The following is a 21,897-nucleotide window of genomic DNA, read 5'->3' on the forward strand; positions in this document are numbered from 1 at the left end:
GCCCCTGCTCCAGTGCGGGGGGCGATTGCAGCAGGCGCTCGCTCCCCGCCGAGCGCTCGTCGCCCGCCGGAGCCTCTGCCAGGGGATGAGGTGGGAGGCGCTAGAAACCACTTAGCTACAGCCAACCGCCCAATGCAGCACTCGCTCGCTCCCCCCACCAGCGGAAGCGCCCGCGGAGCACAATGCAGCACTGAGGCAGCGCCGCGGTGGAGGCTGCAGCGCCTGGGTCGCCACAGCTCGGGTCGGGGCTGGGAGCGGGTGGCCCAGGCTAGCCCCGGGCGCGGGGCGCAGGGCGCGGGATCCGGACACGGCTGCCTGGGCATGAGGAGCTGAGCATCTCGGGCGAGGCGGGCGGACGGCAGCACCATGCAGGCGGCGGCAGCGACGGCTGTGTCCGTGCCCTTCTTGCTGCTCTGCACCCTGGGGACCTGTCCCCCGGCGCGCTGCGGCCCGGCAGGTAAGTTGGCCGCCCTCTGTGGCTTTGGGAGGTACCATTTTCCGGGCATCTTTGCAGCCCTCAAGCGCATGATAAAGGAGCATCCCCATTTCCCGAGTTAGCGGGGAGATTTTTTTATTTAGAAGGGTGGTGAGAAGTGAAGCAAAAAATATATTGTGGGGGCGCGCGGATACGTTAGAAGCTTTAGGTCAAATGCTTGTTTTTCTTCGGAAGTAGAAGAGGAATGCAGAGGATGGGAGAGGGGGCTCTGCTTTTGGGCCCCGATCTTGGATGCTCTCAGATGAGCTGGTCCAAGGCTTTGCGTCTGGTATCTCTGCGTCCTTCCCAGATGGGGTCTGGGAGGGAGGGGAGGTGGGATCTTCCCTGGGGAACCATCGGGCCGCAGGATGGACGAGTGTCCGTCAGGGTCATTATTTTCTCCTTTTCTCTCTGATTCTTCCTTCCCCTCTTTCCTGCCCGAAGGAGACGCCTCGTTGACCGAGCTGGAGAGGAGGAACGAAAACCGCTTCCTGGAGCGCCAGAGCATCGTGCCACTCCGACTCATCTACAGCTCGGGTGGAGAAGACGAAACTGGGCACGACGCGCTGGACACGCGGGTGCGGGGCGACCCCAGCAGTGGGCAGGTGAGAGGCGCGGTCCAGGGGGGTGGTCCTACGCGCGGCCCGGCCCACTCCGACCCTGCGTTTGCTCGGTTGCCCTGGAGATGAAGTGTCCTGGGTGAAAGCAGCGGAATTCTCTTGCGAGTCATATATGGCGCTCCCTGTGCAAAAGAAAGAAGAGAAAGGCGGACAAAACCCCCAAAGAGTCACAGGCCAGGGCTTTGCCCAAGAAGTGTTTGTGCGGGATGCCTCCATGTGTGCGGCAACCTAAGTGAAGGGGCGGAGACCCTCTCACCGCTGCCAAGCAAAAGCCAGGTGTAGGCAAGAAGGGATATAATATTTGAGCAGGATTTACATCATCATTATTGTTGTTGTGGTTGTTGTTGTTTTAATTCTCAAAGAGAAGGCTTTGTGTGATTTAAGCCAAGATTGGTACTGTAGGAAAATTGGAAAAACAAGCGTAGACATCCCTATCTAAACTTAAACCTTAAAATTAACCTGAACTACAAGGTTCTCAACTCACTCAATTTGTGGACATTGGAGATGGACCCATTCACCTCCACCTTACAAAGAGGACATCCTCTTCTCCCCTTCTTTCTTTATTGGTAGCAGTCCTCTTGGTGTAATTAGGGCAGTGTGGCTTTGGGGGCATTTATAAAGTATGTTTTAAAATAAAAATATAACTACCATTTACCATATTTAGGTCAATATTCACAGATATGCTTGAAAATTCATTTTTGAACTTACTGTTTAATCTAAGTAAATACTTTGGGGCTCTGTAAGCATTTTTTTTTAATTTACATGTATCACCCTGGCAACCAGTTTATCCACCTGTAAGTACATATTAAGATAGAACATGTTCATATAGTTGAAAATTTTGCACACTTCACTAAAGTAGGCTGAATATTTTTACATGTCTAAATATATTCTTAATATTTTAAGATGTGTCTTGATGTGATAATCATAGTAATTTACTATATGTAAAAATAGAAAAATGCTCCTTATTTGTAGCCAAGTACTTAATTTTGTTAAAATCTTAACATGATATAAATTAATTTAAAGTGCTATAATAATATCCATAAACTAGATAATTATAATAGAAAATTTAATATGTCAAGTTTTAGTGAAGGATCCCATCATTTGAATTAATGTTTGGTAAATACCTTTTCCATTATGATTTGTTTCCATAGTAAAACTAAAGAAGCATCAGACACTGTTAGAATTACTTCTGTAGAGGAATATTCTCACACTCATTTGCAACTTTTATTACAAAAAATTTCAAACACACACACACACAAAAGTAGACAGACTATTATAATGAACTCTGAGCTTCAGCAATTAGCAACTCATAGCCAATCTTATTTTATATAATCCTATTTTCTTTTCCTTTCTGTATTATTTTGAAACATTTCATAAAAACATTTAACTATGCACCTCTAAAAGACAAGGATTTTTTTAGAAAATGTAATCATGATATTATCATAGCTAATATATATTAAATATGTCAATATATTATATATAAGTATATAAAATAGACATGTAAATATTATATATAAGTTTGTTTGAACCAGGATCCAGATAATGTTTATAAACTGCAATTAGTTTTTTTAAAGCCTCTTTAATGCATGGTTTCCCTCATCCTTTTTCTTCCTTTTTTCCATACAATTTATTCATTGAAGATATGGGGTCTCTCATCCAGTAGAGTCTTCCACAAGCCAACTTTTTGCTGATATAGACATTGCTTTAAAACAAATCACAGTGCTTTAAAACAAATCAGAGAGGAAGAAAGTAGAGATGGAGAAAAAGAAAACTGCAGGATTGAACCTGGAGACTCCCGGAGCTTCTGCCTCATGCTGGTGATGTCTTTAGGTATCCTTTGCCCTTCTCTGTGTCGCTGAAAGACTGCTATTCTTGGACAACAGGCCAGTCCTCCTTTTTCTCCCCATTTCTGGAATACCACTTTTGTGGGGTATTTTTTTGGTTCATAGATCTCTCCACTTGGGGCAGAAGGTACTTGGGGCCTGTGCAGCTTCTACGTCCTACAAGGATAAACCTCACATTTGAGAAGAATGACCAAGACCACCAAATGCCCTCACTTTTGGAGAGGTGTGAATAAATTGATAGGATCGGAGAAGGCAATGGCAACCCACTCCAGTACTCTTGCCAGGCAAATCCCATGGATGGAGGGGACTGGTAGGCTGCAGTCCATGGGGTCGCTAAGAGTCAGACACGACTGAGCGACTTCACTTTCACTTTTCACTTTCATGCATTGGAGAAGGAAATGGCAACCCACTCCAGTGTTCTTGCCTGGAGAATCCCAGGGACGGAGGAGCCTTGTGGGCTGCGGTCTATGGGGTCGCACAGAGTCGGACACGACTGAAGCGACTTAGCAACAGCAGCAGCAGCAGCTTAAACAACTGGAGAAGGCAACGGCACCCCACTCCAGTACTCTTGCCTGGAAAATCCCATGGACGGAGGAGCCTGGTAGACTGCAATCCATGGGATCTTGAAGAGTTGGACATGACTGAGCCACTTCATTTTCACTTTTCACTTTATGCATCAGAGAAGGAAATGGCAACCCACTCCAGTGTTCTTGCCTTGAGAATCCCAGGGACAGGGGAGCCTGGTGGGCTGCTGTCTATGGGGTCGCACAGAGTCGGACACAACTGAATCGACTTAGCAGCAGTAGCAGCAGCTTAAACAACAGCATGAGTAGTTTATTCATTCAAGTCAGAAATGAGAGTGAAGATACTGTCTTGTTATCAAAATAATTATGACAAACAGTTATCTCCATGCTGGCACCTGGTGAGGTACAAATAGTGCATTTGGTTGGGTGCTGGGTCATCTACGTAGCTACAGCAGTTTATTATCTTTCTCAGCTACAGTTAGTGATCATTGACTAGTAGGGCTGAATCTGGCGGAGTTGTAAAGACTTAGTTGCCATCTGCCAACACTTCCTCCAGTTAGGAAACTAAGGAGTGGTCCTGCAATGTGTCATTTCTTATTTCATTGAGAACTGTTCATTGAATCCAAAAACATAGGTTAATTATATATGGACCTTGTTATTTCTTTGGTGATTAGATGGATGTAATTTATACTCATAAATATGTTTAGCAATTTCCTTTCTAATAATAAAATTAGGATGCTTTCTATCAGCTCACAAAGGTATATACTGATTTGTTTATTTAAAAGACATATAATTTTCATGCTGTATACCTTTTTTTTTGGTAAGATCCTGGGGATTTAGAGGTAAAAGACTCAGTTCTAGCCTTTAAGGAGTTTACAGACAAGTAGAAAGATGAATGAATAGATAGGTAGTTACACTGTGTCCTTGTGTGTGATTCTGGAGGTGATCACAGAGAGATGTGGAAGCAGAGAAGACAGTGCTTAACCTAGCTGAGCAGTCAGCGTGGGTTCTCAAGGGGAGGCACTATCTGAACTGTGTTTTGAGGGTTGGTAAGAACTGACCAAATTATAGGGAAGGGGTGGTCATATCAAACGAAGGGTCAGCAGGTACATGGACATGTGAAATCAGATGAATTTTTGACTGCAAATAGTTAAGATTTAAGGGACAGAAGAAACAAACCAAAAAATAGATGCTGCAGCACTTTCATGACTTGCTGAGGAATTTGGGCTTCTCCTGAAGGCAGTTCAAGGATTTCAGTAAGTAGAGTTACCGACCTAGGTATAGGTAACCTACTAGACTTACCTATACCATCATGTTGTTATGGTATAACCCTAATTGTTAGAAATGAATAATGTTAATTTCAAAGGCTGAGTGAATGTGGTTGTTCACTTTAATTCATTGTTCAATGCCAATTCACATACTCATTAAGCTTCATAAGAACTTAGTTACTAAGCATACTTAGCTGCTTAGTATAAATGAGTTAATATTTATGTAGCACTTAGAACAGTTCTGCATGTTCTACAAGCACTATAATGAGTTTTGTTAAATAACATTAACTCCCTTAGGCTGCTTGAGTACTATTTAGAAATTTTATGACATCACTTTAATGCAAAATGGTGCCCTAATTACCAGAATTTAACACTTTCCCAGAAGTAAGTTACAAATTGCTCAAGTTTACATAACTAAATGGAATCTTAATGATTATAAAGATGAAAGAAATCTTATAGGTCATCTAACCTAACTGAAGAATCGCTTCTTACCTACTAAGATAGAGTCATTGATCTAGAGTAAGGAAACCAGCAATGTTTTACTTAATGTTTGAGAAAGCTCACAAGAACTATGATGGTATAAAACACCCTAATTTTATTTTGACTGTGTCCTTACTTCAGTTTTCATCCAAAAATGGAACTGCACTTTTTATATTTTTGGAAAATTTATTTTAGTTCTGTGGAAATACTGGCAATTTGATAGGTGTGAAATAATTAATTCTGTTGGTATAAGTCCATATCTGTATGGCCAGTTACTTGAATGTATACTTTTATTTTCATCCTGAATCAGATGACTGACCCATACTGAAAGCTTATTGTGCCATGAAGTTCTAGAAATGGTAGTCAAAAGAATTGTATTTGATCGTGGGTAACCTTGCTCTCCTCAAGATTGTCTTCCTGAACTGAAGTAATTTCAGTTCTGTAAAAGAGCACGCAGAACTGGAATATTCAAAGTATGCAGTCTTCCTTTCATCTGACTCAAAATTACTTGTGCTGAAAAAATTGTATGTTGCAGATAATAGGATAAAACATATTTTAACAGAACACCCATATAGGTAAGGTATCACTTACGGAGTCCTGCTATTGGTTTGAAACTGATGGTCACATAATTGCTATTATAAAGAGCAAGCACCTTCCTGGTTATTCTTTTTTTTGCAAGCCAAGCATGATAGATTTAGCACAGCATCAAAGATAGGTTATTTGCTGTGTGGTAGATAGGTTTGTTTTGCTATGTGGTCACCCCATACATTTTCAATAATTTGTTTGGCAGCCAGTAATTGCTTTTGCTACAAGTAGCAGAATTTCTTTTTATCAGAAGTCTTTGTCAGTGAATAGACAGGCTACTTGTTTTCTATTTCATTCCCTGGAAAGGGTTTGTAAGCCTCTCAAGTAGTCAAGTGTCGAGAACATAGACCTACCATTTATTATAGTTTTAATAATCAGTAATGAATGGGGAAATGCAAGATGGACACAGGATGGCAAGAGATAGCTGTGCACTGTTTTTATGAGCATAATTATCTATATGCCTAAGCATGCATGAGCTGCACCAAAAATTGGGTTGTTTCACTTGGGAACACTGCTTCAGCATGACCATCCATTGTCTGCAGTACTGCTTTCCTGGAGAAAAAGGGCTCCTAGGAATTAGAAATATTTTGCGAGTATAGGACAAACATCTTTTTTTCCCTTAATGTGCATTTGTTAAACCTAAATAGCTCAGTATTGATAAAACTATGCAACCAGTCAAAAATTTGTTCCACTGTGATAAACAGGAAGGAGACATTCCCCAGCACATTTTTATTTTCCTACCAACCTTCTCTTATAATTACATACTTAAAAGAAAATAAAATTTAAAATTGTAGGAATATTCTTACATCTTGTTTTCAGTCTATGAGATCCCAATTTGTATTTATTTCTTTTGGGAATCTTTGAAATTCTGCCCAATGGTTTTACCGTGCACAAAAGAATGTTGTCTTTCATCACTTCTTTATAGCTACACATGGAAAACTGTGACCAACTCTAAGAGTTTATGGGATGATAAAAATTGTCCTTAAGTTTTATTTGCTTTCTCTTATTTTAATGAATGCCAAGTGTTCTGTCATTTTTAATGATGAAAGCCTCTTCTAAAAGTACATGGAGGAAGGCCTGCTCTCTTGTCACATAGGGTTAGTAGTACTCTTTAACTCCAGTGGGGTCCAGATATTGCCACATCCACCGTTAAGAATTATAGATAAACCCCAAAGGGAAAAAGGAAATTATTAAAGAGTGGGGGAGGACACAAGAAAAGAAAGACACCTTGAGATGAATGGCGAGAAGGGGGAAGGAAAGAGAAATCAGGAAGAGATAAATACTTATACAGTGTTGTCATGTTACAGAATACACTAAAATATTTAATAATATTTAATAAATGGTAACGTATGTGGCTACTTTTTATGTGCCAAACAGTTTTCTGAGTACTTGTGACCTATACCACTCATTGCATCCTCACAAGAATCATGTGACAGGTAATATTTAACTGCAAAATTACAAAGCTGGTAGATAGCTGAGAGGGTTTTTGAACGCAGTCTCTTCAGTACCACTGTGCTGCCTGTGTGCTGAAGCACTATGCTAAACTGGCCTTTGTGCAGGAGGTCATCAACATTTCCTTGGATATCATTCGGTGGTGCTGGGGTCAATGATTTCTTACATCCGTTCCCCTGGAACTATATATTTCTTGCAGCACTTGAAAATATCTTTAAAAAGTTGTATAGTAGTGAAGAAACTTGCATAAAATCGTAGAAATGATTGATTTCTACTACCTTGAGAATGAGAATGGAATATATAAAGATATTTAACATTTAAAAGGTAAACAACACCTCTCAAAGGATGTGTGTTTTGTTTTCAAACTGGATGTGCACATTGATCTAATCTTTCTTTGTAAATCAAAGATTTCAGTATCCAATTGTCAATACTAAAATTATATATGCTCCTTTGTGGTCTAAGCTTTATAAAGCAGAAACATGAAATGCTCAATAGAAATCCATATTTGTGTGTACTTTTTCAAATGAAAAGATATAAAATATCTTTCGTGTCTTCACAGAACAAATAGCTCCAGAGTCCCAAATGTCAAAGCATTCAGCTCAAAGAGATACATAATCAATAATAACCAAAATGATAGCTTCTGTGAACATCTAGCTGGATATGTTCATTTAGGTAATAAAAGCATTAGAAAGCAAATACTGAGGCAAAGAGTTGAAAAATAAGAATTAATATTTACTATTTATGTTAGGCACTGTACTGAGTGATTTACATGTGTATCTCTCATTATGAGGTAGGCATGATTATACCCATTTTATAGATGAGGAAACTGAGGCTTAAGGAAGCTAATTAATCAGCCCAAGGTTATACAACTGAAAAGTAGTAGAACTGGGTAAAGAATTCTCAAAGAAAATGTTAGAGATTAACATAAAATGACCCTTTTGTAATCTTTGCTTCTTATTTAATATGTGGTTACCCATTTATCTATGAGTTGGAACAAATGTAACATTTCTTGAAAACTCTTGGCTTGATCTCCTACCTGATTTTCTACCCTACCCTGATCTCCTCCTTTGCTAACTTCATTTAAGGGTGACTTGATGTCATGTTTAGGACTTGTTATAGGTTTTCATTTCTAGAAACGGTTACTATTTCTACTTCTATCTCAGATTTTTTTTTAAACATTTAAAACATTTATTTATTTTGACCATGTTGTGCACAGGATCCTAGTTCCCCAACCAGAGATTGAATCCATTCCCCTTGCAGTGGAAGCCTGGAGTCCCAACCACTGGACCACCAGGGAAATCGTACCTCAGATATTCTTTTAACCACAAGGAAATATCTGCATGTGCATCTGAATAGCAGCAGAGAATATCTGCACTCTGAGCACTTCTTGGAGATTTATCTGTCAGAAATTCATGTAACATAAGCTATTTATGGAGAATTATCATCTGTTCCTTTGTAGGGCACTGGCCTCACCTCCAGAGATTCTAGGGTGGGAGTTTTTTTTTTTTTTTGAAGTCTCCAGGGGATTCCAGTTTGCACCCAGGAGGAGTGCCGAGGAGCTCTTTGTATTCTCAAGATTTAAGTTATTTTTTCATAAATCTCTTTGGATTTCAGTTAGTCACAAGGGAGCTTGGTATTTGAATTGGTATCAGCAGGAGATCTGAGTTCGATCCCTGGGTTGGGAAGATCCCCTGGAGAAGGGAATGGCAATCTACTCCAGTGTTCTTGCCTGCAGAATTCCATGGACAGAGGAGCCTGGTGGGCTACAGTCCATGGTTTGCAAAGAGTTATACATGACTGAACAGCTAACACTTTCTCAGTCATTCCCCTGACCACTTCAGTCACTTTCCCGGCTCTTTCTAAAGGATAATTTGAAGGAATCTTGTAAGGAATATTCCTGTAAAACCAGTTACATTGAAGTCGTGGAGAATATTAAGCATGGTTTCTCATACTTTTGTTCGCTTCCTTAATGTGGATGCCAAAAGTTTCTAGGAGAGTTGTGCTGTCTTCCAGAGGAGAAGTCTTAGCATGAGTTTTCATAGTAGCTTCATTCCTAGATCATTGTCCTGTTCCTGCTTATCATCCCCATTTCAATACAAAAGTCATCAGAAATCCTCTTGACTCATGGTAACTTATCAACCTGGGAATTCGTATCTGTGCACATTTTCAAGTGCGTGTTAGATTTAGATTGAAGTAAATATTAGGCTTTAAAAATGTGACCTCAAGAGGTTTCATTTGTTCACTTTTTAAAAGTAGTCCTATTCCACTCCCCTCCTTGTCACCAGTACTCTTTTTTCCTTCCTAGCACTTGACATTCCTTTTCACAATTGACTTGTTTATTGTCTTTCTTTCACTATGCCATCATCAAACTGTAAAAGACAGAATAGTGATCTTGTCTGTTTGGTCACCACACATCTTCACTGCCTAGAGCAGTGACTGGCACAGAGTTGATGCTTAATAAATATTTATTGAATTAATGAGTTTTTTTCCTCCCCTGGTTTTCTCACCCACTTGAAAATTTTTTCTTGTAATTATCCACATAAAACAAGCTGAACTCTCTTTTGAAATACTGTTGTGTTCCAAATGAATAAATGAATGAATAATTTTTTGTGTTTTCAAATATTGAATGTACAGCTCCTTTGATAATTATAGCTATTTGAGACAGAAATGGAGTTTAAAATGCTGTATTTCAAAAACTATGAAGACATCATATAGAAAAACTGATTTTAAAGTTCTAGGTGTCCTTCTTCATTTTACCTTTTGAGTTGCTTTTAAGACAGAAATCTGTTTTTCCCAGAGCAAACTATTATATATAAATTTATTTTGAAAATAAAATTTACAATGTAGTACTATGATCCAGAAATATCAGCAGTTCTAAAGCTGGACAGAGAAGAAAAAAGTTTAATCCTTTTTTCCCTCTGCCCCACCCTGTCTCACCATCTATTTGTTGTTTGTATTGAAGGGTTGTTTCAGAATTATATTCATCTGTAAGGGTCTGTGCTTAGTCGCTCGGTCGTGTCCAACTATTTGGGACCCTATGAACTGTAGCCCACCAGGTTCCTCTGCCCATGGGATTTTTCAGGCAAGAATACTGGAGTGGATTGCCATTTCCTTCAACATTTTTCTTCTCCTTTTTAAAAATTAATTTTGTATCAGGAGATTTTAGCACTTAGCAATTGTTGCCCCTTTGCTGCATTTTTTCTTTTGTCCCAAGTAAAAGAACATTAGATGACTCTTTGAAGATGGGAAATCAATGATACTTTCCTGAAACTCAGCCTCAAGAGCTCACATTTTACAAGTCATTTTAAAATTTTCTACATAAGGCAGTAGAATGGGTGGACAGTTCTTTTCAACCACTTATTCTGATTGGCATGGATTTATGCCTCTAGCTTTCGCCTCTGGGCGGTAAATTTCTATTCTTATATACTTTTTTTTTTTTTTTCAGTTTGCTTTTTAAGCAGGCTTGTTTGCGAGAAATTGAGGTCAGGATGTTAGTATCAGGCTGGTACACACCAATTGCTATACCTGGTCAGAACTTAAGCTCTGAGATCAATGGTTTTTCTTTCTTTGGATTAGATTAGCAAGATGCTGCAGAGGGAAATGCCACTTCACAGACCTGATGTACATGAATTCCCTCATGTGTTTTTAGTGCCTTTGGAATATCCTGTCCAGAGTCTGGCCTAGAACCTAGCTATGGATCCATAGCAGTCAAGGTTATACAAGGCAGTATCGATCTAGGAGAGACTAGAGTAGAAGTTGGCAGAAGAGTGATCCTGAGGTATCAGACCGTGGACAGGAGCAGACTGTGGGTATAAGGGTGGTGGAAGGTGAGATTCAGGAAAATAAAAAATATCAGATCTAGAGAGAAGATACTGGGTCCACTGTGCCAGCTCAGTCCAATATCCTCCTGGCTCAACTAGAGAAAGAGACCTGAAGGAGTCTGAGGCACTTTCTGAGGTTTTAATCTTGGCCCACGAGGTTTCAGTGGTTGGCTTCACTCTTATGTTTTAAAAGGGAACACATGTATACCTGTGGCAGATTCATTTTGATATATAGAAAAACCAATACAATATTGTAAAATTAAATAAAATAAAATTTAAAAAAATAAATAAAAGAGAACCTTGTGTTTTTTAGTCAGACTTGCTCTGATGACCCCTGAGATGGTTCCATGCCCCCATGAGCATGTTTGGTTCAGGGGGAAGAGCTACTTTCTCCTCCTCCCTCTTCTTCCCCCTCCACTCCTCTCCCCACTCCCCTCTCCTTTTCTCCTCCCCATTAATGTAATTCATACTGCAGACTGTGCCTCTCCTGGGTCAGAGATGATACTTACATAAAGATTGATTTCCTAACTCATATAAGAGTTGATGCTCTGAAAAATCATATTTCCTTTGTATGAAAGGAGCAATGGGCTTATTTTACATGCACTTGGTATGTGTTCAAAAAGTATGTTGGTAATAGAAGAATCTTGTTAGTGGGAGTTTGGAAAATTTGTTCCTATTGAGATGGATAATTTTGGTGTCAGTCTCCATTTTCTATAAATACTGGGTCATTTTCACGATTGGTATCACCTGCAGTTTAGCAATAGTTTAGGAATACTTTGACGTGCTTTTGAAGAAAACTTTAGGAAAGTGTTTAAGAAGAAGAATGGAAAGTTTTTGTTTTTTTTTTTTACAGATGCATTTACAAATTTACCATTGTGCTAAATAATCAAGCCATTTCTTAGGAAGAGTTTTATTGATTATGATAGAAACTTAAACATCATTGAAGACCATGGAAGTTTTGATTCAGGATCACAAAATTGTTCTTACATTTTAGGATCTTATACAGCTTGGTTAGCTGTAAATAGTACATTGCTATTTTTCGAACTGATTTCCTCATAAAAGTACCTGAAAGCTTATACAGATATTGATTGATAAGAAGGTGGGCAAACTTCAAGTTGTATTCATTGCTGTCACCAAAGTTGAAGCCATTTCTGACTGGATGAGTGACTAGACATGAGGGTATTTCAAACCATGGCATACAGTAACTTTTGCTGGTTCTCAGTATCCTCCAGGGTGAAAAAAAGGGAGAAAAATATTGTTGCTGCAATACTGTGATTTTTCGTTTTGTTTAGTTTCTGAGGTAAGTTTAGCGTGATGGCCTTAGAGTTCTTACTGATCTCGCATGGACGGTATTCTCTCATAATTAATGAAGGGAGAGTACTAGTCAAACTTAACCAACTTAATATGAAATCTACTTGAGGTCATTGATTAATGTGTTGTCTGGGATTAATGTGTTGTCCGGGACGTTATTTTAAGTGTTCTGATTATGAAATCATGGAGTTTGCAGTTGTCCTCAGGTGATGCGATAAGAATTATTTCAATTTAATTGTAGGAAAAACATGGTGTTAAGGCATGTACCCTCATCTACGTTATTTCTTCCCAGTGTTGAGCTCAGAGCCTTGGAGGTGGCAAGTGCTCAACAGGCAAATGAGAACTGGATTTGATGCCGTGAGGCAGAGAGTCTTTTCCTTTCTTATGCCTCCAGACCCTTGTTGTTACAGTAGGTTTTCCCTGGTCAATTCTTTCTTTCCTTTCCTCTCATTTTTTCTTTTCTCAGCTCTCGGTGCAGGCTCCATCACATTCCCATTGCCTTTTTCCATTTGTCATTTTTCTGTGAACATAGTCTTGCTCCGTTCACTTTCCCTGTGACCCTTGGTTTATTTTGTGTTTTCCCCCTACTTTCTTTCTGTCAAGTGCCTCGTTTTCTCTTAGCAACTGAAGTAAAAACAAGCCTCTGAAAGGTTATTTATATTCAGTGTTGGGAACCATCCCTCTCGCTTGTTGCTGGACTGACTTATTTTGGGATTCGCAAAATGTGTTATAGTTCAACAAGCTTCCCACTCTACTACTTACCTTTAAGTTTGTTTTTTTATCTGGTTTTTCCTTTTGTTTCTTTTGTTTCCCTTAAACTGCCCCTCATTCATTTTCTTCTTTGGGTGTGGCTTGCATGGAGTATCACTTCTGCTCTTTGCTGTTGGAATAGTCACCTTCCGAAAATCGTTCTATTGTTCTCACTGCTCATAATCCTGTGAACTTAAACTCTGAGTTACGTGCCTGGTCCACCCTCCATGCTTGCTGAACAGTTATTTCTTGAAGTCTTCCAGAGAGGTTGACTGTTCCATTGCTGCGGGATTATGATGCAGAATTGTGCAATGATGTCGGAGAAGGCAATGGCAACCCCCTCCAGTACTCTTGCCTGGAAAATCCCATGGACGGAGGAACCTGGTAGGCTGCAGTCCATGGGGTCGCTAAGAGTCGGGCACGACTGAGCGACTTCACTTTCACTTTTCACTTTCCTGCATTGGAGAAGGAAATGGCAACCCACTCCAGTGTTCTTGCCTGGAGAATCCCAGGGACAGAGGAGCCTGGTGGGCTGCCATCTATGGGATCACACAGAGTTGAACACTACTGAAGCGACTTAGCAGAAGCACTTTAACAGGTATCCTGAAAGTTCAGCTTGCCTCACAGGCTTGGCATAAAATTATAGGAATTTTGTGTGTGTTGATGCAGTGGTATTGGAGTACTGGTCATTTGGGTGTGTTAATAAAGGGTGCATGCATGTTTAGTCTCTTCAGTCATGTCTGACTCTTTGCACCCCATGGACTGTAGCCTGCTAGGTCTCTCTGTCCATGAGTTTCTTCAGGCAGGAATACTGGAGTAGGTTGCCATGCCCTCCTCCAGTGAATCTTCTCAAGCCAGGGATAGAACCCATGTCTCCTATATCTTCTGTATTGGCAGGTGGATTCTTTACTACTAGTGCCACCTAGGAAGACTTGTCCTCGTGAGATGGACCTAATGCTGGGCTGGAACTTTGTCATTTGTGGTCACCATTATTTGTTCACTGCTTAACACTCTGCTTGATGGATAGTTGGTGCTCAGCAAATATTTATGATCTGCCTTCATTTCAGTTTCAGAGATGCAGAAAAAGAGTTCTGGTGTGACCATTTATGTGACTGATTTTAGGTATTTCTGATGTATTTCCAACCATCACAGTATTTCTTTATTTTGGATTGTTAAAATCTTTTGTTGGGAGGGGTTTGAGAGGAATATGGGCCTCCTTCCACATTTATACCTTTATCTCTGACCTCTTTCTTCCTCTTCACTCGACAGTCTTTTTCCTCCCTCCATTTATTTGGCCGCACTAGGTCTTAATTGTAGCATGAAGGATCTTTTGTTATGGCATGTGGGATCTAGTTCCCTGACCAGCGATCAAACCTGGGGCCTCTGCCTTAGGAGCACAGTTTTAACCACTGGACCATCAGGGAAGTCCCCTAGTACATTCTTGTCTGCCTGGCCTAACAGAGTCCCCCTGTACATGTAGAACGCCCAGGTTCTGGGAGGATCCCATCACTGTGAGAGTCTGAGCTGCAGTAACTGTCCCTCCTGTTTCACAAGTGAGGTCAGGTTTATTAGGAAAGGCAGGGCCATGAGGATAAGCAGAAAGAAGGCTAGAGAAAGTGGCGGTAACTCGGACAGTAACGGGCAGGCTGATATTCTACCATATAAAGCAGCCTTGTTGTTTCTCAGCTGCCTTAATCACTGTGACAAACTCATTCATGTCATTTTCTAAGCCCTGTCTCTCTCAACACAAATAAATCCAAGCTATTTAACTTTTGTGTGTGACTTTGTTCATCAGATTGCCATTTGCTGCCTGGAGCTGCATTTTCTTTAAGACAGTGATGTCTGTCTTCAGGGAAAGTGACATATAGTATTTTTGATAGTTTTAAACTCATATGACATATTTAGCTAAGGAGTTTTCATGATATTTGTTCATGAAGTATTGAATTTTTTTTCTTTGAACCAAGTACAACGTCCTCTTTTTTTTTCTCCCTATAGCTAAGCCTCCAATAATTTCTTATCTAATATTTTGTTTTATTTTTTAACAAATCTTTACCTCCTTATTGTGGACTAACAAGTTAACAAAAACTATTTACTTTGTCTTTTAGACAGTGGATACTACTCTCAGGGTAACTTTACTCGATGAAATCTACATGCTCTAAAAGATCTGCATATTTGATTTAAATCAGAAAAAATCCTACTGAAGAATAGCCACTTTGGAATAAGTAGAGACATAGGGAGGGATGGCACTCTGAGACACTTTCAAGCATTAATATCTTAGTGTGAATGAAAGATTTATCGGAAAGTAGATTTATGATCAGAAAAGAAAGTAAGGGCTTGTGTTGGTGAGAGGTCCCGCATTAAAATATTAAGATTGAGAAGTGCTAGTCACTCAGTTGTGTCCAACTTCTTGCAACCCCTGGACTGTAGCTAGGCTTCTCTGTCCATGGGATTCTCCAGGCAAGAATACTGGAGGGGGTTGTCATTTCCTCCTCCAGGGGATCTTCCTGACCCAGGGATTGAACCCTGGTCTCCTGCATTGCAGGCAGATTCTTTACTGTCTGAACCACCAGAGAAGCCCAAGATCAAGAAGCTAGCCCACAAAATAAACTCTTCAACAGTTTTCATGACTTCAGCTGATCTAGTATATCTCAGGAACAAAATGACTCATATTTGAATTATATATTTATAAGACCATTATTCAAACATAATTTGCATACCATAGAATTCACCCATTTAACAACAGTGTACAATTCAGAGTTTCTTAGTATACTCAAACAAGTATGCAGACATCACCAAATTAATCTTAAACATCACCTCAGAATGAAACAGTTTTACCACCTCATGCACATTTGCCAAACTCCCACCCTGCCTATCTCCACCCTAAGCCCCAGGCAACCACTAGTCTACTTTCTGTCTTTATAGCTTTGCCTATTCTATGCGTTTCAAATAAATGGAGTCATACACTATCTGGTCTTTTGTGACTCGCTTCTTTTACTGAGCATGATGATTTCATGGGGTCGCAAAGAGTCGGACACGACTAAGTGACTGAACTGAACTGAACTGAATGATTTCAAGGTTTATCCATGTCGTAGCATGTGTTTTTTACCTCATTTTTTATTGATGAATAACATTCCATTATTTATCCATTCATTTTGAGGGAGATTTGGCTTGTTTCTACTTTGGGGAAATTATGCATAATACTGCTATGAACATTTGTGTTGATGTTTTTGTATCAATATGCGAAAACATGACATGCACGAAAGATCAATACAAGTGTGTTGTGACACACGCAGTGCATGCTTTTCATTCTACTCTGTTCTTTTGTCATTTTCTAAAAAATCCTGGCTGTGGTGCACTAAAGTGATTAATTCTTGAATGGGTCAGATCTGACCCACAGTTTAAAAAACTGTCCTGCAGAGCCCTGACAGTGGAGCCCGGTGGTACCGTGAGGCAGCTCTGGTTAAGGCTTTACAGATGGAGTCCTGTGCCTCCTGGCAGCTTCCAGCTGCTAATTTTTGCTTCTTGTAGTTTTCCTGGCAACAGTGTTAAAGACATATCTATGGCTTTGTTACTTACCCCTGAGCTGTTATGTGTGGCACCAATGAAAACTGGTGAATATAAAATATGGCATATGAAAATTTCTTCAAGACAACTTTTGTTACTTTTTTAAAAATTTGAAAATCTTATATCATAATTGTTTAAACATATTTTAAAAAGTAGATAGAATAATGGGACAAAACACTCTTGTACTCACCACCCAGGGTCAACAACATTTAGTAGTTTATGTTTTTTTTGAGAGATAAATGTTATAGAGACAGGTGATACCTTTCCTTCCCAGAGGAATTATCTTGCAGTTAGTGGGCATCTTTTCTGGCTTTGTTTTCATACTATATAAACATTTAATCATAAAAAGTGTATGTATATTACTATTTTGCATTTTTAAAATGTATATATTTGGTATCATACCTATCCTTTTGCCACTTCTCAACTTTGATTTTTAATCTCTTATCTTGACACAGGTAAAATAATTCACTTCTTTTTATTGCTATCTTTCTTTCCACTTTTTTAAACCTACCCTAATTTATGTATTCATTGTCCTATTAATGGAATTTATAGATTGACCTTGATTTGTTGATGGTATAAGTAGTGTCTGCCATTGAAACATACATGTGCGTGTGTTTCTGCAGGGCATACATTTAGAAGTGAAATTTTTGGTTCTTAGGGTTTGTCATTCTCGATGTCTGCACATATAGACAAATCTCACAATGATATACCAATTTATACTATCTGCCATGCATGAGAATTTCTGTGTATCCCCATCTTTATCATTTGGAATCAGAAGACTTTAAAGTTTCTAACAGTATTATGGGTGTTAAATAGTGTCTAATTACTTTGCTTTCCATTTCCCTGATGATTCATGAGGTAAAGCCTTTGGTAATCTGTATTTCTTCCTTTGAATGGCCTAATCATATGCTTTCCCCATTTTTCAAGTGTCTTTCCTATTGATTTATAGGCATTTTAAGTATGTTATAGATTTTTTCCTATTATTGGTTATCTCTGTTGCAGACACTTTAAATATTGGATCTTATCTATTCATTCTCATGGAATCTTTTGTTGTAACAGATTAAAAGATTTTTCATGATGTTATCCATGTCAATTATTTTTTTCATAATTGTGTTGTGTAATACTATACTACTGCAGAATCTACTAGAGTTTCAGAATAAACCTTCATTTTTAGTAAGATAACTCCCTGATAAACCATTTTCTTCTAAGAAAGTATTATAGGATAGAGATTGAGTTAGAGAACCTGGAATTAAGCACATGGATTCAAAGCCCACCTTTGCCATTGGCTGCACTTAACTTCTCTAATCCTGAGTTTTTACGTCAATAAAATAGGAATAAGAATAGCACCCACATCATACGTTGTGAGGTTTAAGGAGGTAATATGCATAAAGCTCGTAGCTAAGCATTTGGCATATAGTAAGATTTGGTAGCTCAGCAGGTGAAGAATCTGCCTGCAATGCAGGAGACCCCAGTTGGATTCCTGGGTCACCGGAAGATCCCCTGGAGAAGGGATAGGCTACCCACCTCAGTATTTTTGGATTCCCTGGTGGCTCAGTCAGTGAAGAATCAGCCCACAGTGTGGGAGACCTGGGTTCGATCCCTGGGTTAGGAAGGTCCCCTTGAGGAGGGCATGGAAACCCACTCCAGGATTCTTGCCTGGAGAATCCCCACGGACAGAGGAGCCTGGTGGGCTGTAGTCCATGGGTTCACAAAGAGTCAGATGTGACTAAACACAGCACAGCAAAACACAAGAGCTATATATATAGCTTTGCTGGTAGCTCAGCAGTAAAAAAATCTTCCCTCGGGAGATGCAGGTTCAATCCCTGGGTCAGAAAGATCCCCTGGAGGAGAAAATGGTAACCTACTCCAGTATTCTTGCCTGGAGAATCCCATGGACAGAGGAGCCTGGCAGGCTACAGTTCATAGGGTCGCAAAAGAGTCATGTATGACTGAATGACTGAACACAGCACAACAACAAGGGCTTTATACATGTTAGCGCTCTCTCTCTTTCTTTTTTTTTCTTAGCTCCCATAATGGTCATTTCTTGGTGTAAATAACTGCCTCATTTCTTGGGAACACAAATCACTGGATTTCTTCAGTTGTTTTCACAAGAGCTGTGATTTGCATCAAACCTTCCAGGAGGTAGAACAGTTTGGACCTTCATGCTAATTCTGGGTACCAACTCTGATCTCACTGCACTTTTTTTTTTTTTCAGGAGTTTAACAAACCAAGTTAACATTGCCCTCTTTCTCCTCCCATATAATAATGGTTAAACATCCAGTGTAATTCTTACAATTAAATGAGTAACAAAGCAGCTCCATTGCTTTGGGACGAGAAGCATCTCTGCATTCGCTGAACCCTCATGAATCCGCCTGCAATGTGGGAGACCTGGATTTGATCCCTGGGTTGTGAAGATACCCTAGAGAAAGGAATGGCTACCCACTCCTGTATTCTGGCCTGGAGAATTCCATGGATTGTACAGTCCATGGAGTTGCGAAGATTCCGACATGACTGAGTGACTTTCACTTTCTCTTTCAATAGTCTATATCCCCATAGGGGTGCTCCCTGCTTGGAGGTGAGGGAAGGTAGGGAGATCAGGACTTGAAGAGATTAACAGGCAGCGAGATGAAGGTTGGACCAGAGTTCCCAAGCTAGGCTGAGTGTTGGAATCTGTATTTTTAACTTTAGTAGAAAATAGGGTGCTCCATTTTAATAGCTTGTTTTATTTTATTATTTTAAAAACATGCTTTATCTGAAGAACTTCAAAAGGCAAAAATCTAAGAGGACAGACAGTTGAGGAAGAAAGGGCTCTCCAGAATTTTATAAAAGGTAGCAGTTGCTATAGAAAGACCATACCTTTCCTGCATTTGAAATATGTTTGTGGCCACAGTCTTGGTTTTCAACATAGTGTTCTAATAACAGCCTTATTGAAATATAATTTATGTACCATAAAATTCATCCTTTGAAAGTGTACATTCAGTGGGATCTTTTTATAAAGTTTTTTTTTTTTTAATGTGGGTCATTTTTAAATGAATTTGTCACAGTATTGCTCCTGTTTTAGTTTTTTGGCCTTGAGGCATGTGGAATCTTAACTCCCTGACCAGGGATTGAAACTGCACACCCTGCGTGGGAAGGGGAAGGGGAAGTCTTACCACCAGACAGCCACAGATGTCCCCAATCAGTGGTTTTAATATAGCTTTTAATGAACCTTTTAGTCGTTCTCAGTTCTTAGTTTTCCCTTTCTCTTCTGCCTTTCTATCTTTTGTCATTCTGTTGTTTTTGGTCCCACTGTAAAGCAGTCATAATCATCAGTTCCTTTCCTCAGCTTCTTGTTGAGCTGACTCGGCCCACATTAGATGTGGCCTTCAGCTCCATGAAAGAACTTCCATTATCTTGCAATGGATTCCCGTATTTAATAAATATTTTAACACGTAATCAATCAACCATGTGTTTCTGAATTTCCAACAGTTTTCAACAGTCTTTCCAAAATCTGTTATTCTGAAGTTAATTGTTTGTGTTATTTCTCTTTCTCAAGAAATAATTGGGTTAGAAGAAGCTCGTATGCTTTCCTTTTAGCATCATATGCTCCTTGCAGAAAGTGTTCGGCAAAGAGCAGCTCTAAGTGCAGATATTATCGTTGCTGGTGGTGTTAGTGGTGTGCGTACGTATGTGTGTGTATACCTGTCTGGAGAGTCTTCATGGAATAGCCCATCTCTCTTGGGCCCCTGGGTCTGTTTTAGTTCTCACATTTCACTGAATGAGAGAAAAATCTACACTTGTCTCTGCACCTCTGGCCCTTGTGCAGTTGGGTATTTTAGTTATGTTAGAGCTATTAATCATGCCTTTTTATAGCTCCTGTTCTCTGCAGCGTGTTTTCACTAGAACTAGAGATTCTTGATTTCTCTTTTCCTTGTTCTATCTTTGAATAATGAGGGAGCTGAGAAGACTGCAAATATTTAATAGACTTAGATTCTGTTCCTTTTCTTATAAAGTTTAAACTTGCCAGCTTTGCAATTGAAACTTTTCCATTGCTTCTTTCATTTTTCAGATTAAGGCTCCATAACTGTTTTGGGCAATATTAACATAGGGTGTGTGTGTGTGTGTGTGTGTGTGTGTGTGTGTGTGCATGCGCATGCACATGCACATGCATGCATGTGTGTGATGGAATTATTTCCTGTGATTTCATTTGTGAGCTGACATTTTAAAAATTTATTCCCTGAATATTTATTTAGGGCCTACTATAGGAAAGCATTATCTGGCTTTGGGGGATATATAAATGAATTTAAAAAACCAAGTTTGTTTCTTCATGGGACTTATGTTCTAGTAGACAGGCAAAACCATAATAAATGATAAATTACTTAGTATAGCAGGAGGTGATAAGTAGCATGAAAAACAAAATTAAAAAGTAAAGCATTGTAATGGATATTGGGAGTGCCTGCCAAGGGTGTGGGGAACATAGATTGTAATTTTCAATAGGATGATCCACTAGATCTCAGAAAGAAGGTGACATTGGGAAAAACTTGAAGGAAGTGGTAAGTGAGCCAGGCTCTTCTGAGGAAGAGCATTTCAGTAGGAAAGAACAGCTGGTACAACGACCCTGAGGCTAGAGCATATCTATCAGGTATGAGTAACAAGACTACGCCAGAGAAGACAGGTGATGGAAGATCTCAGTTAAAATTGTACTGGGGGAAATATTTTAAAATATCCATATCTTGCAATATTTTCCATTTCATTCTATGTTCTCTCCAAAGAAGACCACACAAATTTTCACTATAGTATCTGAATGTAATCTGTTCCCTACCCCCAGTACAATGCACTTGGATTCTTTGCAAGACAGTATTACCTTAGGTTGGTAGGTAGGTAGGTAGGTTTAGTCATTCAGTCATGTCTGACACTCTCAATCCCATGGATTGTAGCCCACCAGGCTCCTCTGTCCATGGGATTTCCCAAGCAAGAATACTGGAGTGAGTTGCCATTTCCTTCTCATGGGGATCTTCCCAACCTGGGGATTGAACCAGCATCTCCTGCATTGTTGGCAGATTCTTTACCAACTGAGCCAGCAGAAAGCCGAAGTATTACTTCGGTGAACTTAAATGTACTTCCCTTTTATGTTTGTACTTGCATGGCCATGGATCACTCTGTAGGATGTTTTACCCTGTGTAGTTGGTAGATATTTTTAGTGCTAGCCTGCTATAAAGCCTAC

General features: G+C 39.6%; 1 protein-coding gene across 10 annotated transcripts in view; it reads left to right on the forward strand.

The window, feature by feature from the left end:
- The first annotated feature begins 224 nt into the window (after positions 1-224).
- ADAM22 (ADAM metallopeptidase domain 22) overlaps positions 225-21,897 on the forward strand; it is a 238,622-nt gene continuing 216,949 nt past the window's right edge. For 3 of the 10 annotated variants that reach the window (XM_059885609.1, XM_024990705.2, XM_024990711.2), the window contains exons 1-2: positions 229-457; positions 920-1,080. In XM_059885609.1, coding sequence (XP_059741592.1) covers positions 367-457; positions 920-1,080 — 252 coding nt within the window. In that variant the 5' untranslated portion in view covers positions 229-366. Of the gene's footprint in view, positions 458-919; positions 1,081-21,897 lie in introns of all 10 variants that reach the window. The other 7 variants (XM_024990707.2, XM_024990708.2, XM_024990710.2 and 4 more) reach the window with 5 other exon arrangements.

Source organism: Bos taurus, chromosome 4, assembly GCF_002263795.3.
Source record: "Bos taurus isolate L1 Dominette 01449 registration number 42190680 breed Hereford chromosome 4, ARS-UCD2.0, whole genome shotgun sequence".
Taxonomy (NCBI): domain Eukaryota; kingdom Metazoa; phylum Chordata; class Mammalia; order Artiodactyla; family Bovidae; genus Bos; species Bos taurus.